Genomic DNA, 18,147 nt, shown 5'->3' on the forward strand with positions numbered 1-18,147 from the left:
TTCTGGTGAACATAGAAGGCCTATAGCCTTTATCCCTATCAATAATTGTAGCAAGATCAACAGGTAAGTAACGAATAGCATGAAAACCAGATAAGACAGAGAGGCCCTTCTTTGTAAGCTAGTCAGCTACTTGGTTGCATTCACGTGCTACGTGGCTGACTTGGACTACCTACTCTCTGGACAGCAATCATTTTATCTCCATAATAGCAGTGTATTCCTAATGCTCCATATTAATATTTTGTCGAATAAGAGCCAACACATCGGTAGAATCTGTCTTTATAATAACCTTTCTATTTCCATTATCCCACGCCATCTTCAAGCCATGTAAGCACGCCCAAACCTCTGTCAAGAGACTATCTCCTTCCTCCATTATGTATATGAAGCCCATGACAAATTCTCCCAGATGGTTTTGAATTAGACCACCACACGCTGTACTCCTCCCAACTAGAGTATATGCCCCATTGACATTCAACTTAACCCAGTCATCCTTAGGTGGCATCCTGTAATTGCTATCATTAACATGGCCAATATTTTTATAGTTAGTCAGTATCCTAGTTTTCTGGAAGGATTCCATAAGGCTCTCGGCCATAGTACTTGCTCGAATACTAACTTGATTAAGCCTAACATTGACATTCTCAAAGATGATGAGGTTCCTACGTTTCCACAACCACCAACAGAGACTAGTAAAGAGCTCACGCCAATTCAAGGACCCTGAACCAACTTATGATGGGATATTAAACTTGATCCACTCTTGTAATGTCAAAGTCGAAAACTTTCTCCACATTATAGGTTTAACAAATTTCTTCCACATAGCTTTGGTTTGCTAGCTTTGGTTTGCTCACAGTCATTAAGACATGAAGAATATCTTCAACCTCATTCTTACACAAGGCACATGTATCCTCTGAACATAAACCACGATGCTTTCTAGAAGAGTTAGTAAGAAGACTCTTCTTATAGGCCAGCCACATGAATGATCTACACCGGTGTGGAACCTTTAAATTCTAAATCTTGTCCCAAATACCCTCATTCACACTACCACCTCTTACTACTCTATCATAAGCAGACTTGACAGAAAATAGGCCATTCTTCTCCCACCTCCACCTCACGTTTGTGTTGTTACAAATCTCCAGACCTTCCTGTACCTTCGGCCAAGTTGCCTTAATACCAGCCCACGTATTAGAGCCTAGACGTTTCCTGTCAATGTTAGGGATCAGATCATTCCTACAGTGATACTTCTCTCTAACAACTTTAACCCAAAAATCATCTCTCCTCTAAGTAAGCCCCCATCCTACCTTCATAAGGAGAGCTAAATTCTGTGCACAAGTGTGCGGGAGCCTTAACCCACCTCGTTTCTTGGTCTTACATACCTCATCCCAAGTAACAAGATATGTCTTGCGTTGTTCCCTATAACTCCCCCATATAAAATCTCGATTACATTTATCCAGAGAATTGCAAGTACTCACCGGTAGTAAGGAGGTTTGCATCACATGACTCGAAATAGCAGATGTAACAGTAGAGACAAGCGTTGTTCTGCCCGCAAAAGAGAACGAGTTGACTTTCTACTTCAATAATCTATTCTTTACTTTATCAACTGTCTCAAGGAATATTTCCTTGTTTACTCTTTTATGGTGGAGTGGGACTCCTAAGTATTTACCGAGATCTGCTGTTTGTTGAAAGTTTAGAACAGAGCAAATCTCATTGCACCTGGTATGGTTAACATTATTTGAAAAGAAAACTCTTGTTCTTGAGGGATTGACCTTCAACCCTGAAGCTTCACAGAAACTTTCAAGACAAGACTTGAGGAGCAAAGTCTACTGTACACTAGCCTCAGCAAAAAGAATTATATCATCTGTAAAAAAAAGATGAGAAATAGGTGGTCCACCTTTGTTAAGATGAATAGGCCTCCACTCTCCTGAGTTCAATCGCATTTGTATAAGATGAGCCAATTTCTCCATGCAAATCACAAATAAATAGGGTGACATAAGGTCGCCTTGCCTGACTCCCCTAGAATGATGGAAACAATTTGCTTTACTACCATTCCAAAGAATTTACATATTAGATGTAGACAGGCACGCATAAATCACTTGAGTCATCCAAGTAAGTAGTTGTAATTCCTGGAGACAATTGATAGCAAACTTCCAATTAACTCTATCATAAGCTTTCTCGAGATCAATTTTAATAGCCATAAATCCTTTCTTACCCCCAATATTCCTCATAGAATGAATCACCTCTTGGGCCACGATGATATTATCTGAGCTATGGTGACCCGGAACAAAGCTGCACTGATTTGGTAAAATCACTTGTGATAAAATAGATCTCAGTCTCTTAGAAAGGATTTTTGTCACCACCTTGTAAATAACATTACACAAACTAATAGGTCTCAAATCCCTCACGGATTCAGGAGGCTCTTTCTTAGGGATCAGCACAATAAAAATATCATTCACTTCACTAATAACTCTGGGTCTGGGATCATGAAAAATTAACTTCACAAAATCGATAACAAATTTACCAATTTGCTCCCACTGGTGTTGAAAGAATAGAGCATTTAAGCCATTAAGGCCTGGAGATTTAAGAGGTCCCATATCGAACACCGCATCCTTTATCTCTTCATCTGTCACAGTACTTGCACATAGCTACAACACATCTTCATCAATTTTTGGGAAAGAGATATCACAAGCCAATGGATACCAATCTTGATGTTCTTCCATAAAAAGACTAGAGAAAAACTTAGTGACTGTTTGTTTGATGATATTCACATCATAGCACCAATCTCCTTCTTCACCTTTTAGAGCTTGGATATGGTTGATTTTCCTCCGATGATTTGCATAGGCGTGGAAAGCACGAGTGTTCTGATCTCCAAGCACATTCTATTTCAATCAAGCTTTTTGAGCCCACAGTAAAGAATCTTGCACTATAACATCTTCCAGTTCCTTCTATAGCTAGAATTGGAGAGTTTCATAATGTTTGATATTATGCCCTCGGCCTATTGCAGAGTTCACTCCATCTAAACGTCTCAACAATCTCCGCTTCCTAAATTCAGTATGGCCAAAGATAGTTTTATTCCATTGCTTGCAAGCCTTTGTGAATTACACCACATTACCTAACCAATCTTCATTCATCATCTAGTTCTGCTTTACCAAATCTTTAAAATTTTCGTGAAGGACCTAAGGAGCAATAAACCGAAAAGGACGATCTTGAGGCTGCTAAATTGCATCACTCTTAGTGTGCAAGAGAATCGATCGATGATCAGATTTAAAGTTTGATAGATGGACCACCAAGGCATTCAGAAATAAGATCTGCCATACCTCATACATTAAGTATCTATCCAAGCGTGCTTCGAAACTGCCACGTTTCCAAGTGAATTTTGGCCTGGTGAACCCCATATCAAAACATTGAGCCTCATCCACCCACTAGATAAAATCTCTATCACAAGGGGTTTTTGACACAGCAAGAGAACAACGTTCATTATTAAGGAGCGTGGCATTAAAATCTCCACCCACTACCCATGCTAAAAGGCCTTAATCTGCTCAACTCTCTCCAAAGACATTTACGGGCAACACCATTTGGGCTTGCATAAACAACAGTAAAGAACCATTCCTCATTAACACCAACTTCAATAAGCAGGTGCATATATTGTCTATGCCTTTCCAGCACAGTCACCTTATTGATGCAATTATCCTATTAACACCATATCCTACCACTGTACCCTTCAGCATCGATCCACTCAAAATTTAGAAAATGAAGCTTTTTTATTAAATTAGTAGCTTTTGAACCACTATACCGAGTTTCCAATAAAGCTAAAAAATTTATTCTATAATGGGATTTTATTTCTCGTACGAGGCTCGGAAATGACTTTGACCCCGTACCATAAGAATTTCATATTAGAAAATTCATGGGAAAACTACCATATCAAGGAGTGCTTGCCCCTTCTCAATCTCCATTCCGGTGTTCTTTATTTTGTCTTTGTCTTGTATGTTTTCATCTGATAGAACTACGTTTGCATGTATCCCAGCCTCTATCACCATTTCTTTACCATTCTAAGAGTCACAGGCTTCTTCCATCCCCTTATCTAAATCTAGTAAGCCCAAGTCCATATTCCCTGCGAGGACCTCACACTCATTAGATTGAAGGATATTGAACAAATTTTTTGAGCCCACAAATTTTGAAGGTGAGCCCACAGAAATTCTTCTAGGCACAATCCCTTTATTCTCTTGCCCTTTTAGTTTGAATCTAGTATCTCCTTTTCGTTTAGAGCCCACTGGAACCCAAGCACTTTCCACTCCATTAGCCTCTTTGCCAAAGGCACGTGACCTTTGTTCCTTCTCTCCATCACCCCTGTCTTCATTTATTCTCCCTTGATTTTTGCCACGAGATCCTTGTAATATTTGACCACCTAATTTATTCGCATTATGTTGATTCCTCACGGTACTTCCTCTATCAGATCCCCTTGAATCTATTTTATTTAACTTCTTACGTAAATCTCGCTGTAATAGATTCCTAGGACAGAAAACGTCTCCCTCCGCTATCGTTGACTTGGTTTCCATTGTCGAAATTATTCGTGATCCTGTTTCCGGCGGCGTAGCTTGACTTTACTCGTCATTTTTGGTCAGACCGCCTGGTTCTACCGTTTCTGGTTTCTGTTTCCTCTCCATTGGTTCTTTCTCTAAAGGACATTCCTTGCATTGATGCCCATATTTCCCACATCTATAGCAAACCAAATGTAAAACCTCATAAACTATCAGACGATCTTCACCAAAAGCTTCAAAGACTGAGAGCAAAGGTTGCTGGAGATCTATCTCAATGCATATTCGAGCAAAACCCCCTTTATCATAAATAGAGGTTGAAAGATCAATCCTGAGAGTCTTCCTTATCATATTCCCAATCCTCCATAAGGACTCCACATTATAAAACTCGATCGACAGGTCTGGTATAGAATCCACACTACTATTTTCCTTTGCGCGTCTGCCTTTCAAGGGTTGAAGTTCGGTCTCCACCTTTGCACGAGTAAATAGTGATCATTAATCATCTATGGGCCTTCTTGGAAAGCATAGTCCCTGTCTTCTTTATTTGTGAATGATACGATGTGATACCTATTGTCTAGAGGAGTGACCTTCATGGCACCTTGAGGTTTCCACATTCGCTGCATTCTCTGCTCTAACACGTGCTTCGAAATTGACATTCCTAGAAGTTTCACAATCAGAGAGTTCATCCAAGGACGGCACCAGCTCTCATATTCATCAGCTGTAACCTGTAACACAGGCTTCTTTCTAATGCCACCTTCATATCCCTCCTCTTCTTGCACCATGCTTGCTTTCTCCTTAATGATCTCAGCATCCCTATGTTTCTTCATAAAGTATGACTTCCAGCCATGCACGATATCTTCCTCTTCATCATGCTTCATCAAGAAACCCAATCCGCTCAACGATAACAACTTGTCTTTATATGACGGAGGAATCTGTCGTTGTCGTGCTAAACCCTTTCTCTCCTTCTCCTTACCTTTTACACTATCAGGAATCTCATCCACCCCACTGCAGAACACCAAACTGGATGGCTGCTCACACTTGTCCCTTTCTTTACCTCCCCCGCGATCACCAGCGTGATTGCCCCCAAACAGCCCTGTTTTCTCACTCTTGTGTTTCTCCTCGCCACTCATCGCAATCTCAGTTTCACCTCTCACCATCTCTTCTAATTTTCGGGTGTGTTTTCCTGTTAAAAATAGAAATGTTCTATTCTTGATTGAGATAAGAAGAGAGAAACCTAAGTTGACAATAGAAAAATGAGAGCAGTCAGAGTTTTCTTATTTTAGGGTATAGAATACGACTTAGATGTATATGCAATTCAATCTCATACAAAATATACAGATTGATAACAATAGGATATATCATAGAATAATGGAGATATTAAAAGATATGATTACATGATTGACATCTATAAAATATTTTAATATTTATAACATTCAATATTCAACCATTCTATTCTATTCATGTAGTTCATGGAAGTTGGATTTTGTGGAGTCATGTGTCTCATAACATTATAGATTAGAATTTTAATTTGTGATGAGAAATATTCATATTTAAAATCTAATATTGTATTTTTAATATTATTATATTAGAGGATACCTATGCTAAAAAAGATGTGCCCATTCGTTTCGTTTTTTTTTTTTAATTGAAGGCTAGAGAGCATAAGAAAAAATTGATGTCACATTATAATCCAAAGGTGGATCGTCCATTGCTACCAAAAAGTTTGTATAACACCTTGTGAGCGAGCGAATTAGCGTTTTTGTTAACTACCACAAAAGCATGATCAAATTCCGATGTGGCTTTGCATAGAGAGTTAAATACACGAACAAATTGAAGAGATCAAAGTATTCCTCTTTCTTAAGATGAGCGAAGTGAACAGAGCAAAATGTGGGGGCATTCCGAGAATTGAACTCGGGACCTCTCGCACCCTAAGCGAGAATCATTCCACTAGACCAAATGCCCAATGTACTGCGAGTTTCTTTGACTAAGACTTCCAAACGCATTCGTCGCGCAGAGTCTTGCTCGACAACATGGCATTGGCACGAGTCTCTGTGCTGAATTTGGTGCGATCACAGACCAGACACAATTCTTCCAGGAACTTCCTCTCAGGTTTTCTTCGTTTATCCTTCTTCTTCACTTCCCTTCCTGGCTGAGATGGGAAACTGCTTATGTTCAGTTCTTAATCAATTTGATGTCTCGCTTATTTGCTCATACGAAAAAGTTCTGAACTTTAATCCTCTTTGGACCTTGCAATAGCTATTTGTGGATCCTCTTTTCTAATGATATTATAAAGAATTCCGTAGATAGTTAGCATTCAAATTTTAAAGTCAACATTGAAAATTCGTTTGGGTTCAGGATATAAGGGGGCGGTCAGTGAGATTTGGGATGTTGTCTTTTTTTTGTAATTTTAATTTTTTTTATTATATTATTTTCTTGTAATTATGATCAACATCAACTTGATGACAAACAAGACCAATGTTTGGAACCAGACAATGACGCTAGTTGCTTTCCCTTTTAACTTTTGAAGCAATAGTTTTCCCATGAATTCTGTTAAAAAAACTCTGGTGTTAGATACTGAAAGATGCTTTAGAGTTGGTGTGTGTGAATTATGGTTAAACCAGCAGATCGTTTAATGTTGCATGATTTATTCTAATGTTGCAGCAAGCATGATGGCCTTTGGCTAGAGATTTAGGGTTTCAGTTTCCATCTTTCATCTGTGGATAGTGTTGATTTGATGTATATTCTATCTGCCGCTAAGAGATGGGGATTTTTCGTAATTCCCCTTCAACTGGAAATATTTTGGGATTTCCTTTTATTATTATTATTATTATTATTATTATTATTATTATTAAGGTGCATGACTGTGATGGACTAGTCCATCTTCTACTGATAGCCAAGTGGGTGCAATGCAGTACTATTATATTAGTTCAAGGACTCCTAACTATGCTTAACCTTAGTTTCTTCATACAAAAATTCTATGATGCAATCGAAGCTTACGCTATGATGCCAGTAATAGAAGGAAAGATGAATTACAAAATTTTATTATTGGTTGAAGGGCTTTGACTCTGAAGAACCAAAGGCAAGTGACACTAGTGGTTATCAGGTTAGAGGATTCTTAACACGCATCAGCTGGAGTGAAAGTTGCGTTCAATCATCAGTTTCCAAAACATGAACTCCTAGTTCAGCTGATTCATCTATGTGTAGTTGATCAAGTTGCTGCACTGGACATGAAGTTTGTTGTCAATACCTTGACATAGTAGTTCTTCATGCATTCCGAATCTTTGATGTGAATTTTTGACATGTGCCAATACTTAAAAAAACACATACAGGACCTTTCAGCCATCAAATCTTAGGATTTAGGCATCTTCTTTAAGACTAAATTTATGTTAGGTACTTGTAACCTGGCAACTTCTTTCTCAAGTTTATTTGTCCTAGATTGCTCCTTCCATGTTTGAAAATATTTCTTCATTGCATATTTGGGATCTAGTGACACCCTACATTACATATACATAGTTACATACTCCTTCCACTATGAATTATATGTTCTGGAATTTATTTGTTTTTTTTATCCAACTTGACAATTTTTTAGTTCCTGTATTTATGTGCTGCTCCTTTTGAGTTCAGTGCCTTGATGTCTTTTACTGTTATCTCCTCTTACCAACTGAACTAACCCTTTTGGGATTTGTACAGGTCTGTTTTCTTGGAAGCATCATTGTTATTGATTCTTTTTTTTTTTTTGTACATTTGTTTCCATGCTTCAGGCCATCATTGTACAAGGTGCCGGACATGTCTGCACCCAATTAGTGCTAATCCTACTTCCAAATCTTCCTCCTTGCTTGCTGCTGCCCAGAGGAGGTGGGCCTCTCGAGCTGCCACTACAGGAAGACAACAAGATCATCATTGGACGTCAGAGAGATGAACATTCTGAATATGAGGAAAATGACAAGGAAACTAGAGTTGTTTATCATGGTCCTATCTCAACCACCATCAAGAAAGTTAAGCTTCTCTCTCTCTCTCAACTTGCTGCCTCTCAGTGTCGCTCGGCCCTGTGATAACTTTCATGACATACCCTGAAACAACTGTCATCCTAAAGGGCATGGTTGCGTCAACTGTCATATTCTTCAGTGCTTCTACAACTGCTGCCCTGCACTGGTTTGTTAGCCCTTACATACACAAACTGAGGTGGCAACCTGGTCCAGATAGTTTTGAGGTGGAGATGATGTCTTGGCTAGCAGAATATACTCCGTGGTTTATTAGGTTTGCTGATATCTGGCCTCCACAAACCAATAGGCCTTTTGTCACATTCAAGGCAATGGGAGGTTTTACTTCATTGATGCAGAGCACTGTCAAAATAAGGAACTGCTGGCGAGGTTGACCCCACAGAATGTAGACGATGATGACTCATGATGAATCGATTTCAGGACATTGTGACTTGAAGCATAATAAATTCCTGTGTTATGTTGTGCACTTATATACAATGGCCAGGTTTTGACAACCTAACATGTAGGTTCCGAATGTGCGGATTTTAAGTGCATGATACTGCAACCAGGAACTTTTACTCAGCATTGGATATGAGTTAACAGATTTTTGCTGGTAGGATAGTTAGAATAAGCAGTAACGCCGTGACTTTGGATCAATGGGACTATCTATATTGAATTTCTCTCTCTTTTAATCTCTCATCTGAGAGCTAAGTGTAAGTATTCAATTGGCAAAATGATTAAGTTTTCAGTTCTACGCATTACATATGGTCTGGTTTGATGCAATTCTTGACTTCTTTTTCTTCATTTTCAACCCCTTTTTGTCAATATTAGTGAATTTGGGACTACATTGTTATTTATTTATTTATTTATTTTCTAGGAAAGTACTCCTAATATGATAATAATTTTAATGTTTATGTTTGGTAAGGGGGTTGGAAGAGTAATAATATTGTTAATATGATTGTAATTATAAGTGGATAATATCACATGGATTCCGGTGCACATAATATGTACTTGTTCCATAATTGTATTAGTAATTTTAATGAATAAATATTTATTGAGTATACGTGCGAGTTGATTTAAAGTTGTTTTTGCTATTATATATTTCTTTATATTAAATAATCAATCTAAATCTAAACATATATTAATTTAATCTAAACAAGTTTAACTATAGTTAAATCATGGAAGATTGAACCTTAAACTTATAGTTTTACTAGTATGTTCTTTTCTTGTCTCCTTATGTGATCTTCCTTCTCTCTCTCACTCTCTCTCTTCTTGGCATTGCTCTTTTTTTTCTCCTTTTGCTTTTGCTTATGGATGTGCTCTTATTCAAATGTGCATCTACAATATATGGAATGGACATAGATGTCTTCTTATTCAAACCTCGATTAATCATGTAACGAATTAATACCATTTTTAAGACGTTGCTCTTATCCTTCTTCACATTTAGGGTAGATCTTCTCTATGGTAGAGTCTAAACAGCCGCTTTTTTCATTAAAAAAATGTTAAACTATCTCAACAATAAACTAATCCAATTTTTTTGTGAAGAATTCGGTATCATGAACCTACCCAACATTAAGTTGATGGAAAATAATGGAGGCATAGATTAATTTGAATTGAATTAAGATGAAACCTTTTGCGGCAAAAACTCTATTACCAATACTACAGCATTCGAAGACTTGAATTCATTACCTTCAATTAAGTCGGTACAATTCTTTACTAATTGAACAGGGCATTGTTTTTGCCAATTTTCACTTATTTATCACTAGTCTTGTTGCTATGCACTAGGCACTGGTTTGTTGATTTTCCACTTCGTCCTATTCAATTTTGACAACAATGATCAAAATATATGATCAAGTCCAGAACAGCAACAGTTTCAGTTGAATATAGAAATGATAACAAATGATTGAGAATAATGATCGCATTGGCGAGTTGATCTCCATGGTAAGACACTAATAATTAGACTATTGAGTTCAAGGCTGAAATGTTATATTATTGTTACACTAATGAAAAACTAACGGTCACACAATTGTGGGTTTGCCGGCAACACATTTAATTAGATAAATTTATGTTCTTATATTTCTAGGAGAAAATATAAATATTGATACCTATAATTTTAACATGTTCTGTTATAAATCCTTGTAGTTTTTTTGTTATAAGCGTTCATAGCCTTTTTTTTTTTTTAATTGGAACAAGTTCTCCCCCCTTTGCAATATTATCATTAATTAACATGCCTAAAGTAAGATAAGCTCGAATTAACAGTGTTAAATATGTTTCCCTCGAACTAACACAGTTAATTAGTGTTAAATATGTTTCCTTCGAACTAACACAGTTAATTTATGTCTCAGTAACTATTTCATGTTTCAATTTGTCAAATAGTAATTCAACTTAACACAAAAATTAACAGCATTAAGATACAAGTTAATATATTTAACACCACCAGTAACACCAAATAATCCTTTTAGCCATATTAAAAAATAAAGAGCGAATATTACAGATAAGATAAACAGGAGAGAAACGCAGAAATCAGAAGCAATGAAAAAACAGAAAAAAATACATTTAAATTATAACGACAAATATTTCTACACTTAAAATATAACTTTCCCAAGTCAAACTATGACTGGTAATTTTTAAATGCATGCGTTAAAAACCTCGTTCAACTCATAAAAATAACTTCAAAGCCCTGACGGGCATCAATCATCATAACATCATCAAACTTAACAACAACAACAACAACAACAAGCCTTTATCCCACTAGGTGGGGTCGGCTACATGGATTGCAAGACGCCATTGTGCTCTATCATTTATTAAGCTTTTAGAAATATTATTAATTAAGAGATCACGTTCAACAACTTCCAAGAGTGTTCTCTTAGGCCTTCCTCTACCTCTCTTAATCGGACTCAAAGTTATATGTTCCACTCTTCTCACTGGTGCCTCCCTTGGTCTTCTTTGTACATGCCCAAACCATCTCAACCGATTTTCTACCATTTTTTCCTCAATAGGTGCCACCCTCACTTTTTCACGTATGTGCTCATTTCGAATTTTATCTTTACGTGTATGTCCGCACATCCATCGTAACATTCTCATCTCTGCTACTCCAACTTTATGCTCTTGCTGTCCCGTTAGAGCCCAGCATTCACTACTATATAACATTGCCGGTCTGATAGCAGTACGATAAAACTTTCCTTTAAGTTTATTAGGCACCTTACGGTCACAAATAACTCCTTTAGCTTTTCTCCAATTAAACCACCCAGCTTGAATTCTATGTGAAATATCTCCACTGATTTCGCCATCATTTTGGATAATGGCTCCCAAATATCTAAACTTTTCCACTTGAGGTATAATTTGATCTCCCAATTTCACTTCCAAATTATTTTCGAATAGTCCTTTATCAAATTTACAATATAAATATTCCGTCTTACTTCTACTCAGACGAAAACCTTTCGACTCCAATGTCCTCCTCCATAACTCAAGTTTGCAATTAACCTCTTCTCTTGTCTCTGCTATAAGAACTATATCATCCGCGAAGAGCATACATTTCGGGATTTCCTCTTGAATATGTTCCGTCAAAACATTTAAAATCAAGTTGAACAAATAAGGACTCAGAGATGATCCCTGATGTAGCCCAATCTTTATAGGAAAATCCTTTGTTTGACCACTAGGCGTTCTTATACTAGTTTTTACCCCCTCATACATATCTTGTATGGCTTTAATATAAGCAATCCGTACTCCCTTTTTTTCCAACGCTTTCCAAAGCACTTCTCTTGGTATACGGTCATAAGCTTTTTCCAAATCAATAAAAACCATGTGTAGATCTTTATCTTTACAACGATACTTTTCCATTAATCCCCTTAGTAGATAAATCGCCTCTGTAGTTGATCTACCTGGCATAAAACCAAATTGATTCTCAGAACATCATCAAACTTAAAAAGATGAAAAAAGGGGTTATTTTTGTGACCAATTTTAAATAATAAAAATTTAAAAACATGTTTTACGAGGGAATGAATTACAAGACAACAGCTAAAAAGCAATAACAAGACAAAAGGATTAAACCATAAATAGAAGTTTATAAGTAATATCCCAATAAGCAGTGCAAGAGCATAGTCCTGCATCACACCGCATTTTTCAAAAACGAAACTACCAAAAATGTAATCAAGCATGCAGAAAGGAAAAACAAAATAAGCCTCGCCACCGTCGATCTAGCACCCAGTTCTGTGAACCGAAGCTCATCAGCGAAGCAGAAGACTCAACACAGTAACCGACAGACCTAAAACATAGACTCTGGACAGAAGAAATAACATCAGAAAAACATTTATTGTAACGATAATAATAGGCTTCATTAGATAAACGAGCCCGCACCATTCACTTGCCACCCTTCTTCTGTGCAGCCTTGGTGACCTTGGCTCCACTGGCGTCCTTCTTCTCCACGTTCTTGATCACTCCCACGGCCACCGTTTGACGCATGTCCCTCACAGCAAATCGACCAAGCGGAGGATACTCCGAGAAAGTCTCCACCACCATAGGCTTCGTTGGAATCATCTTCACCATACCAGCATCACCGTTCTTCAAGAACTTTGGCTCCTTCTCAAGCTCCTTGCCAGATCGCCTGTCAATCTTCGTCAACAGTTCAGCAAACTTGACCGCAATGTGGGAGGTGTGGCAGTCGAGCACAGGAGCATAACCGTTGCCTATTTGGCCGGGATGGTTCATGATAATGACCTGAGCTGTGAAGTTGGCGGCCTCCTTGGCTGGATCGTCCTTTGAGTTTGAGGCAACATACCCACGCTTCAGATCCTTCACAGCCACGTTCTTCACGTTGAATCCCACGTTGTCACCCGGAAGAGCCTCTTGGAGGGCCTCGTGGTGCATCTCCACAGACTTCACTTCAGTTGTCAGTCCAGTCGGCCCAAAAGTGACCACCATACCGGGCTTCAGAATGCCAGTCTCAACTCGTCCCACTGGAACAGTTCCAATTCCTCCAATCTTGTACACGTCCTGCAGGGGCAACCTCAGAGGCTTGTCCGACGGTCTCTTGGGCTCCTGGACCTGGTCCAGGGCCTCCAGAAGGGTCGGTCCCTTGTACCAGTCAAGGTTGGTCGATCTCTCGATCATGTTGTCTCCCTCAAAACCAGAGATCGGAACAAAGGGAATCTTGTCAGGGTTGTAGCCCACCTTCTTCAGATAGGATGAGACTTCCTTCACGATTTCATCGTACCTGGCCTTGGAGTACTTGGGAGTCGTGGCATCCATCTGTCGGACAAGAAAGTACAGAGAAACCACATTAGCAAGTTACTCTGAGTGACAACTGACGTACCTACACAGAGAGATGTTGAATGCAGCAGGAATCCCGAGTTAACTACCTTGTTGCAGCAGCAAATCATCTGCCTCACACCAAGGGTGAAAGCAAGGAGAGCGTGCTCACGTGTCTGTCCGTCCTTGGAAATACCAGCTTCAAAACCACCCGTGGTGGAATCAATGATGAGGACCGCACAGTCAGCCTGGGATGTTCCGGTGATCATGTTCTTGATGAAATCCCTGTGTCCAGGAGCGTCAATGACAGTGCAGTAGTACTTGTTGGTCTCGAATTTCCAGAGTGCAATGTCAATTGTGATTCCTCTTTCACGCTCAGCCTTGAGCTTGTCCAGCACCCACGCATACTTGAAGGACCTCTTGTTCATCTCAGCAGCTTCTTTCTCGAACCTCTCGATAACACGCTTGTCAATTCCTCCAAGCTTGTAGATAAGATGACCGGTAGTGGTTGACTTCCCAGAGTCGACATGGCCAATGACCACGATGTTGATGTGAGTCTTCTCCTTACCCATATCGCCTAAACTTCGAACAACAAAGAACTACTGAAAACAAACATAACGAGGATATTAGGACCAGACTTTTAAAACAAAAATAACATGAGTTCCAAATTTTCACCCTCAGAAGCAACAAAAACATTGAAATACAACCACCAATAAATGACTTTTAAAGACTTCTAAATGAATCGATGAACGTTTTGTTAGATTATGATACAGAATTGAATTTAAGGGGAAACATTGATGATGCTACCTATTAAATGGCAGATCAAGCGGACTTCATGCGACCGAAAAGCAAACAACCAAACAGAACAGTTTAAATAAGAAATTCTGCATCCGCTTATCACATGCATACGTGTAATCACGAATCCAATTACATGCCCAATCGTCCTTAACTATAATCGATACTTCATCAAACAAGAACAATTAATTAACATCATAACAAAGGATCTAGTCTCCTCAAGATCTATGTTCCTTATTGAAAATCCCAGCCAAATAAAAAAAATCATTTATCGACAAAAATCAGAACAAGGAATCGAGAGAAAAAATCCAACAGAGTTACATAATTACATAATAATATGTATAACAAAAAAAAAAAAGAAACGAACGCTCAATCAAAAAGCATATCAGAAAATTGAATTGTAATGAACAAAAAGGAAAAAACAAGGACGAACTAAGTACAGAATCATTCAAGGAAACAATCTAGAATTCAAGGCCATGGATAGAGAGAGGCATCCAAAGAGAGACATGTCAGAGAGCGAACCTAAGAGATAGGAGAGGCAAGAACCCTAGCCGCAGGCGAACAATAGCAGGAAACACAGTGGCGAAGTGATGAGCAATGAGGTTCGAGGGGATTATATATTACGTTCGAATTGAGATATTTTCTTTTGGCCCCAAAAAAACATTGTATTGACAGCTATACCCCTTTCCTAGTATAAGGCGGCAACCAGCAACCTCAAAACATAACCCTAAAGCAAACTCTTTTTATTTTTTTATTTTTTAATTCATCAACTGCCCTTCTTGAAAATATAATTGACGGTTGTATCCTCTGCTGATCATGAGCTTTAATTCTAATCAATACGAAACCCTAGCCGCCTCGCAGGGAATAGACTTCTTAAAAGAAATTAAGAAACGTTGACATATCTTTTTTTTTATTTTTTTTATTTTGGCGAGGATTATTGAGCTTTAAAAATAATATACAATATTTATAATTTTTTTATCAGAATACAATATTTATAATTCAAGAAATGCTTATATTATATTATGATAAGTTTGGATTGATGAGAATTTAGATTTGAATCAAATCTCTTATTTAAATACACAAAATTTTATAAATTTAAATTTAATTAAATTAAATTTATTTTAAATTATAACTGCTTTATAATTTTAAATTCTCTCTACACTTTAATTATTTAAAATTTCAACTATTTCAAACATTTTATTATCTTCACATTTTCGTTATTTATATATTTATGACTTTCATATATTTTTTTCATATCTTGTCGATTAAAAAATAGATATAGATTCACTATTTTTAGTTTTTCATTTATCTTTTAAATCTTGATTCATCTTTTTTCTTTATTTAGGATTTTTTAAACTCTTTAAATAAAAGATTTTAAATGTATGAATTTTAAACTTGAGATTTGAAATCTAAAATTTAAATTCATCACCCCAAACTCTGCCTTATATTATATATATATGGCAATCCAATAGCGTGAATTTATTCAGAAGAATATTAATTCATTTTCATGAAACATATTCTGTACATGACGAGCCCATGAAACTAGCTCACTTCCAAAATCCAGCATACATAAGCTTTTTCTTGTTTAAAAAATTAGAATTCATTTAAAAAAATATTAATTTATTTTCGGTCAAATGCTCACATGACACAGTGAAGAACTCCTGAGATGCTACTTAGTAGTAATGTAATGCTTATGAACCGATCTTGTCTTCACAGTGAGCACATGATGGCCTCATTCCAGACACAAATTGGCTGTGATGCAATTATTATTATTATAGAAAAATATAATTTATCCCATCTTTAAATAAATAAATCCCATCTTTAAATAAATAAATTAGGGATTTCATCTATATTTGAAACAATAAATTATATTTATAGTAAAAAAAAAAGTTATCTGATGCACAAAATAAGACAAGATAGAATTCAATTCACGCTCACACTTATAACTAGCAGAACTATCCTTTATAAGAGCATACGTAACATATACTTTTACTAATAATAATTTTTAAGAAATACAGTAGAGAGGATATAATGGTTAATTTTTGTCGTTCAATTTAGTTAAAAATTTTATGTAACTTTACAGTAAACTACATTAGATCCCGTGTAGGGGGGTTTTTTAAATTATCTTATTATTTATAAGTTTGTGAGGGATAAAATTTAAAGATATAAAGCTTAGGGGAAAAAGTTCAAGGAAATATGCGAAGTATTCTCTATCTTTAGGATAATAATAATCAATAATCAATTCAAAATATAAGATTTATAAAAAATATATTATTTATTAGTTTTCAAGAAAAAATTTTAAATCTATAAGAAATTTTATTATTCATCAGTTATGATAATGTAACCTGCAGTATTAAAATTTATGCAATTTATAGGCCATAGGATTCGCACGCACACGTATTTTTCCCCGATTACGGCTATATTTTTCAATTATTTAATTATTTAATTATATTCTGGAGTGATGCCCAAGCCATGCAATTGATGACTATCGAGTGTGAATGCTTTTCCCGACAATTTATATATAATTTTAGGGATCAACTTTTTGTGGGCAAACATACTGGACAGGCATTCTTAATTATATAAAGTAGGTTTAAATACTCAGGCTTTTTTTTTTTTAACAAAGAAAAAGTTCAAATACTTGGAGACGAAGAAAACCGTCTTGAAGGAAATGTCTGAATACCCTTTTATTAATACATTTTTGCGGAGAAGCCAATAATATTGAAATAGATAATTTATGGAGGAGATGATATTATCATGATACAATAAAATATGATGATTTTACAAATTTTAGAACTGAAATAACCTGAGTATATAATTATATACTTAAATATTTTAGGGGATGGATCTGACTAACTTGATTCTTGAGTTTTAAACAAGTATTAAAATGATTTTTACAATAATCAATTAAAATATTATTTTTAAAATTTTTAAGCCATGTAGAAATATTTTAACAAAAAATATAGTAATACAAATTGTTGATGCGGATTCTAAAGTACAGGACGTGTATCACATACATATCAAATAGTCCGTTTAATTTTTTTTAAAAAAAATTGTGTGCTTCGTAATTATGGCCTAACTTTCGGGCCAAAAAAAAAAAGATAAGAAGAAGAATTATGGCCTAACTTCGACGAACTTATAATTGGCGTTAAAATTTATTTATCAGAAAATAACGTTAATAAATGATTTTTGCGTTCACCTAGAACAAAGGAATTTTTTAAAGGTTATTAAAAAAAGGGAAATTCATTTCTTTAGGAATGTTATGGCAAATAAATATCTTTATTTTCCATTCTTATATCATTTTAATCTAACGAAGCATGCCTATGAAATCAAAAACTTATTGCATTTGATGACAAACTAAATATTATTATAGGTCCTTTATTTCTTGTTCCGTAGGATATTTGTGTTTTATTGTTTTTCTTTGTTTATAAGAAATATTATTATCGAATTTTGTCAGTTCATTGTAATTTGCATTATCATTATCATTATTTTTATTATAAGCTGCTTTCATTGTCGTTCTCATTCCATAAATACTTCAACAAGAGGGATCAAAGAAATCAAGGGCGAAACCAACACTAAATGGGGGAATTTTTGAAATTTAATATATA

At 36.3% G+C, this 18,147-nt stretch overlaps 1 protein-coding gene, 1 non-coding gene and 1 pseudogene across 4 annotated transcripts; 1 reads left to right on the forward strand and 2 right to left on the reverse strand.

The window, feature by feature from the left end:
- Window positions 1-6,410: 6,410 nt before the first annotated feature.
- Window positions 6,411-6,482, reverse strand: TRNAP-AGG (transfer RNA proline (anticodon AGG)). The gene has a single exon. It is a non-coding gene; the product is annotated as a tRNA-Pro (tRNA).
- A 1,714-nt stretch (window positions 6,483-8,196) lies between these two features.
- LOC129322381 (uncharacterized) lies at window positions 8,197-9,261 on the forward strand (annotated as a pseudogene).
- A 3,283-nt stretch (window positions 9,262-12,544) lies between these two features.
- LOC129289677 (elongation factor 1-alpha-like) lies at window positions 12,545-15,206 on the reverse strand. Of its 3 annotated transcripts, none has more exons than XM_054926497.1 (3): window positions 15,065-15,206; window positions 13,858-14,346; window positions 12,545-13,747 (listed from the first exon to the last, which is right to left on the reverse strand). In XM_054926497.1, the coding sequence occupies exons 2-3, from the start codon at window positions 14,317-14,319 to the stop codon at window positions 12,860-12,862; spliced, it is 1,350 nt and encodes a 449-aa protein (XP_054782472.1). In that variant the 5' UTR covers window positions 14,320-14,346; window positions 15,065-15,206; the 3' UTR covers window positions 12,545-12,859. The 3 variants fall into 3 exon arrangements, with proteins under 3 accessions (XP_054782472.1, XP_054782464.1, XP_054782480.1); XM_054926489.1 differs by having other exon boundaries at window positions 13,858-14,349; window positions 15,065-15,205; XM_054926505.1 differs by having other exon boundaries at window positions 13,858-14,324; window positions 15,065-15,179.
- Between the last annotated feature and the right edge of the window lie 2,941 nt (window positions 15,207-18,147).

The sequence above is a fragment of the Prosopis cineraria genome, unplaced genomic scaffold (genome assembly GCF_029017545.1).
Source record: "Prosopis cineraria cultivar Desert tree isolate PC_DT_omini unplaced genomic scaffold, ASM2901754v1 PC1, whole genome shotgun sequence".
NCBI classification, from domain to species: domain Eukaryota; kingdom Viridiplantae; phylum Streptophyta; class Magnoliopsida; order Fabales; family Fabaceae; genus Prosopis; species Prosopis cineraria.

Bases quoted from the DNA above. Each gene is read 5' to 3' on its own strand.
- LOC129289677 (XM_054926497.1), bottom strand. From the start codon at position 14,319: ATGGGTAAGGAGAAGACTCACATCAACATCGTGGTCATTGGCCATGTC. The intron at 13,748-13,857 runs GTAGTTAACTCG...CTTGTCCGACAG, and splicing joins TGATTTGCTGCTGCAACAAG to ATGGATGCCACGACTCCCAA.